General features: G+C 54.8%; 1 protein-coding gene across 1 annotated transcript; it reads left to right on the forward strand.

Moving 5' to 3' along the window:
* The first annotated feature begins 2,402 nt into the window (after window positions 1-2,402).
* On the forward strand, window positions 2,403-4,048 carry LOC141737405 (olfactory receptor 14A16-like). The gene has a single exon (XM_074572096.1). It carries the CDS (start codon window positions 2,403-2,405, stop codon window positions 3,330-3,332), a length of 930 nt encoding a protein of 309 aa, XP_074428197.1. The 3' UTR covers window positions 3,333-4,048.
* The last annotated feature ends 957 nt before the right edge of the window (window positions 4,049-5,005 follow it).

Below are 5,005 nucleotides of genomic sequence, written 5' to 3' on the forward strand. Positions count from 1 at the left end.
CAACGCAGCTGCGGTTCCTGGAATGATCTCCTGAAGCTGGCACATCCCACAGCCTCTGGGATCTATCAGGAGGTCTCTCAGAGGTTCTCCGCCATAGAGAAAAAGGACTTGCTTTGGAGCAGGGCTTCCCCATGGCTCTGTCAAAGGGACAGGGCACATCAGCTGCCTTCACCCGGGGATGGCTGCAGAGTGTGAAGGTGGGTGTGCAGCCAGGGGTCTGTCCTTCAGAGCAGGGTCCCTGCACCCAAGGGTGCTTTGTGCTGTGGCAGGGACTTATCTCCTGTCAGGATCAGCTCTCGGTTTCCCTGAGGAGCTCCCAGCAGCAGTGCGGGGAGAAGGTGTGGGTGGAAGAGGCAGCTCCTGGCAGGAGAGTGTCCTGCTGTCAAGGGGGTGCTGCGTGGGTCAGGGCTGCTCTCAGCTGCACTTCACCCCCAGGACATTTCTGAGGGCACTTTTCAAGGGGAAGCTCAAGGCAGGAATTACGTTACAGATAAGGAGCTTTCCTGCATTTACATTTTATTTTTGTTTCCTAGTGAGAGAGTGGGGAGGTACAAAAACTGATAAATGTATAGGGAGCTCTGAAGTTGGAAGAAGTCAGTGAGACTCCTGAGCTGTAGCTTTGAGTGGTCAGTAGGTCTGCCAGGAACCTCCTGGAGTGCCTTCAGCCACTCCTCTGCCCATGGGCAGCACCAGCATCAGCTCTGCTGGACCCATCGGGGTTGTTCTGACCTGCCCTTTTCCACCTGCAAACAGGAACATGAACCCAGGCAGTGCCCGGCAAACAGGCAGGTTTCTGTGGGGCCAAGGGGAGTGCACAGGGGTTGGGATGGGGTCTGTGAGAGCTGACAGGGAAAAGACATGGGACAGGGAAACACCTCCCAGGAGGAGAATCTCCCGGCAGCAGGGATAGGGTCAGGGAATTTGTGGAAACAAAAACCTGAAATGGCTGTGGGAGGAAGGATTCATGAAACTCCGTATGATCCCCTCCAATGCAGACCCCTTCCCCTGAGCAAGCCCCCTCACCTCCTCTCCCACCCAGCAAAGCCTCAGCCCTCAGGGCTCTGTGGTTCAAGGCATGAAGCACCTGTGAAGCCAGAGCTCCAGCAGAGCCGTGCTGCAGCTCTCTAACCATGTGCCGTGTGTCCATTTTTCTCTCCAGAGCACAGGGGCTGAGAGAACTGGCCCAGCAAAGTTCATGCTGGGGAGGTGACGGGCACAGCAGGGTAGGGGTAACGCTGTCCTGAGTGCCCGGCTGTCTCTGCCCTGGCCTCTCTCAGCCAGACCATCACTGCGTTTTCCCTTGTTTCTCCACTTGTCTGTGATATTGTGATTGTTCTCTTGTTCTCCCAGCCAGGCTCTCTGGGGATGGGAGTTGCAGCAGCCAAGTCAGGCACCGGTCTTGTGATTTCTCCCATGAAAGTGTTTCCCTGGGAATGAAGTGTCCAAGCTCTCCTCTAACGCGTGGGGCTGTGGGCAATGCAGTCTATGTGGCTGGGGAATGAGCTGACTCTCCCTTTCTGACATACCATCACTAGGACACTTGGGTATCTCCTTGGGGTGTCCTTCCAAGAACTGAGCTGCCCTCCAGGATGCCAATCTGTCCTGGAGCATCCTGCTGTTACCTGAATGCCCTGTGGAGAAGCGCAGAGACGCTACGACCAAGGAAACGCTGCTGGGTTTGTGAAAGGAGCCATGTGTGTCCTTGGCGAGAAGTGGGGTGCTGAGACCTTGAGAAAGGGTGAGACACTGAGCTCTCGGCAGTGGGTTTCTCTGCTCTCAGCAGTGCCTGGTGTCTTTCCATGTCAACACGCGAGTGCGATTCCCCTCTGTCTCAGAAAGGCACAAGCAGAGGGCAGCTGGGAACAAGACAGAGGGACAGACCAGCTCCCCTCTCTCTGCACTAACCCTCAGACAATCCCCTTGCCTGGCAGGACTCCCTTTGCTGTCCCTGAATGCAGCAGAAATGGTGAGGGTTTCTGAAATGCAAGAGAATCTCCAGCTGAGACGGGAGAGAGCTGTAGAAGAACCTCTCTCCAACACTCTTGCAACTGTGGTTTCATGGCAATGGGAGGGCAGAGACTGACAAGCCCTTTTTCCATGAGGAGAGGTTTATCTGACAAATTGGAACACCAGGACTGCCCACCCCATTCCCACGAATCTGCTGCTGCAGAGCAGGGCTGACTCCTGGGCAGCCAGCGGGCAGAGGTCCCGCTCCTCCTGGCACACTCGGCCAGAAACAGTCTGAGCTCCAGCCACAGAGCTGAATGAAGATCTGATAGAAGTGGAAAAGCAGTGCAGAGTGTGAAGTCTGAGAAATGCTGTTGATTTTGCTCAGAGAAGTCTCCCTTAACTTCTCACTGTCTTTTCCTCCTTGTTCAGTGCTCCACACCCAGAGGCAACAAATGTCCAACAGCAGCTCCATCAGCCAGTTCCTCCTCCTGGCATTCGCAGACACACGGGAGCTGCAGCTCTTGCACTTCGGGCTCTTCCTGGGCATCTACCTGGCTGCCCTCCTGGCCAACGGCCTCATCATCACCACCATCGCCTGTGACCACCGCCTCCACACCCCCATGTACTTCTTCCTCCTCAACCTCTCTGTTCTTGACCTGGGATCCATCTCCACCACTCTCCCAAAATCCATGGCCAATTCCCTGTGGGACAACAGGGTCATCTCCTACTGGGGATGTGTAGCACAGGTCTTTGTCTTTCTCTTCTTCATTGCAGGGGACTATTGTTTTCTCACCGTCATGTCCTATGACCGCTATGTTGCCATCTGCAAACCCCTGCACTACGGGACCCTGATGGGCAGCAGAGCTTGTGTCCACATGGCAGCAGCTGCCTGGGGCAGTGGGTTTCTCCATGCTCTGCTGCACACGGCCAGTACATTTTCCCTGCCCCTCTGCCAGGGCAATGCTGTCGACCAGTTCTTCTGTGAGATCCCCCACATCCTCAAGGTCTCCTGCTCAGACTCAGACTACCTCAGAGAAGGTGGGCTTCTTGTGGTTAGTGTCTGTTTAGGCTTTGGTTGTTTCGTTCCCATCGTGCTGTCCTATGTGCAGATCTTCAGGGCCGTGCTGAGGATCCCCTCTGAGCAGGGACGGCACAAAGCCTTTTCCACGTGCCTCCCTCACCTGGCCGTGGTCTCCCTCTTTATCAGCACTGGCATCTTTGCCTACCTGAAGCCCCCCTCCATCTCCTCCCCAGTTCTCGATCTGGTGGTGGCAGTGCTGTACTCAGTGGTTCCTCCAGCAGTGAACCCCCTCATCTACAGCATGAGGAACAAAGAGCTCAAGGATGCCCTGAGGAAACTATTTGAATACAATCCTCCTTAGATTAATAAGGTGTCCACTGTGCCAATGGAGCTCCCACTGCATCTCAGGAAAAAGCAGGACTAATTTTTCTTCAAATGTTTCTTTACTTTCTCTTTGTGGGATTTTTTTGTTGTTGTTGTTGTTCTTTTGGGTTTTTTTCTTCGTTTGATTGTTTTTATGTGTTTTGGTTTTTTTGTTCTTGACTTTTGTTATTATTATTCTTGGCTTCCTACTGCTTTTTTTCTTGACCCAAAGACCTCGTTTACAGATGGATCCTGGCTCCCTTTTTAGATAAGCTCAGTAAATATACCTGGAAAAAATTATTTATCTCAGCTCCCATCTCTTCACTTCTCTTCTGCAGCTGGGCGAGCTGCCCCAACACATAAAAGGGGTTCAGGAGGAAAATGTCCAACTGCCCCATTAATGATCAGCCCTGGGGAGCCTTGGGGCTGCCCCTGGCTGCCTCGCTGGGCACTCTGTCTGTGCCGCCTGCGAGTCGGGGCTGCTGCTTCCCTGGAGCCACGGCCAAGGACAGCAGCAGGACGAGGCCTTTCAGTGCTGGTCTCTCCTCACATCCCCACTGTCCTGCTGTGCCCTTGCCTTTGTGTTCCCCCTAAGGCCTCGTGTACCTTGTGACAGTCCTGTTGTCTCTACAGTGGCACCCCTGTGACTGTGGGTAGCAGCAGGCGATGAGAACCTCTTTATCAGAGCTGGTCTCTGTGAAAATAGCACCATAAAATGGCTCCTCAGGGCAGGGCCAGAACGCTGGACGCCTCTTACAAAGCCATTCTCAGGAGTTGCACCCAAGGAGCTGCTCCCTCAAAAGGACTTTTCTCCTCTGTGGTTCTTGATGGTTTCAGGGCAACAGGCTCAGATTCCCATGGGAATATTTTTCAGACCAAGGGCTGAACGAAGACCTCTCTCCATGGTTGAACATGTCTGCTAAACAGCAACTGGTTTTTGACATATGGGCCTGGCACTGCCCCACTTGCAGCAGAGCTGGTGCCAGATTTCATCCTGGAGAAGAATTGGAAGCTGCCAAGAGAGCTCAGGGGATCTGCAGGGACAGTGTGTGAGTGTGGGTGGGCAGTGAGGGGCACCTCATCAAATGAGTGACCATCCAAGGGAATGTCTCCCTGAGGAAAAGATGAACCTGTGGAGCCCATGGGCAAACGAGGCCCCTGCAATGCCAGGAGAGGCTGTGAGGAGCCAGCAGGCAAAGGGACAGAAGACTGGAGAGTGGTTCAGGACACCCTCGTGGAAAGCCCCATGGGCTGGATCTCGTGCAGCCCTCCCCTGCCCTTTGTGCCACTGGAGACACCCCTTGGTCCTGCCCAGCCCAGACCTTTCTCACTGAGCCAGGAGGGAAGATGGAAGGGGGCTCAGCACCAGTGATCCCTTTCTGGCTGGGTCTGCTCCTCACCCTGACCAGCATGGCCAGTGCAGGGTCACCCCATGGCCCCAGGGCATCACAACCCCCTCCCTGCGCAGAGCAGCACCGCCAGCTCAGGATCCTGTGGGGAACATGGGGTGCCAGCCTGGATGCACGCACCTGGGGAAACGCTCGCTGGGGAGAAGGGGTGACCAGGGAGAGGAGCAAGGGAGCAGTTCTGTGCCTGCCAGGTGCAATTAATGAGAAGGAGACGCCTCATTCTTTAGGCCCCGACTCAGGGCAGGCTGCTCTGTGCCTGGAG

The sequence above is a fragment of the Larus michahellis genome, unplaced genomic scaffold (genome assembly GCF_964199755.1).
Source record: "Larus michahellis unplaced genomic scaffold, bLarMic1.1 SCAFFOLD_117, whole genome shotgun sequence".
NCBI lineage: Eukaryota > Metazoa > Chordata > Aves > Charadriiformes > Laridae > Larus > Larus michahellis.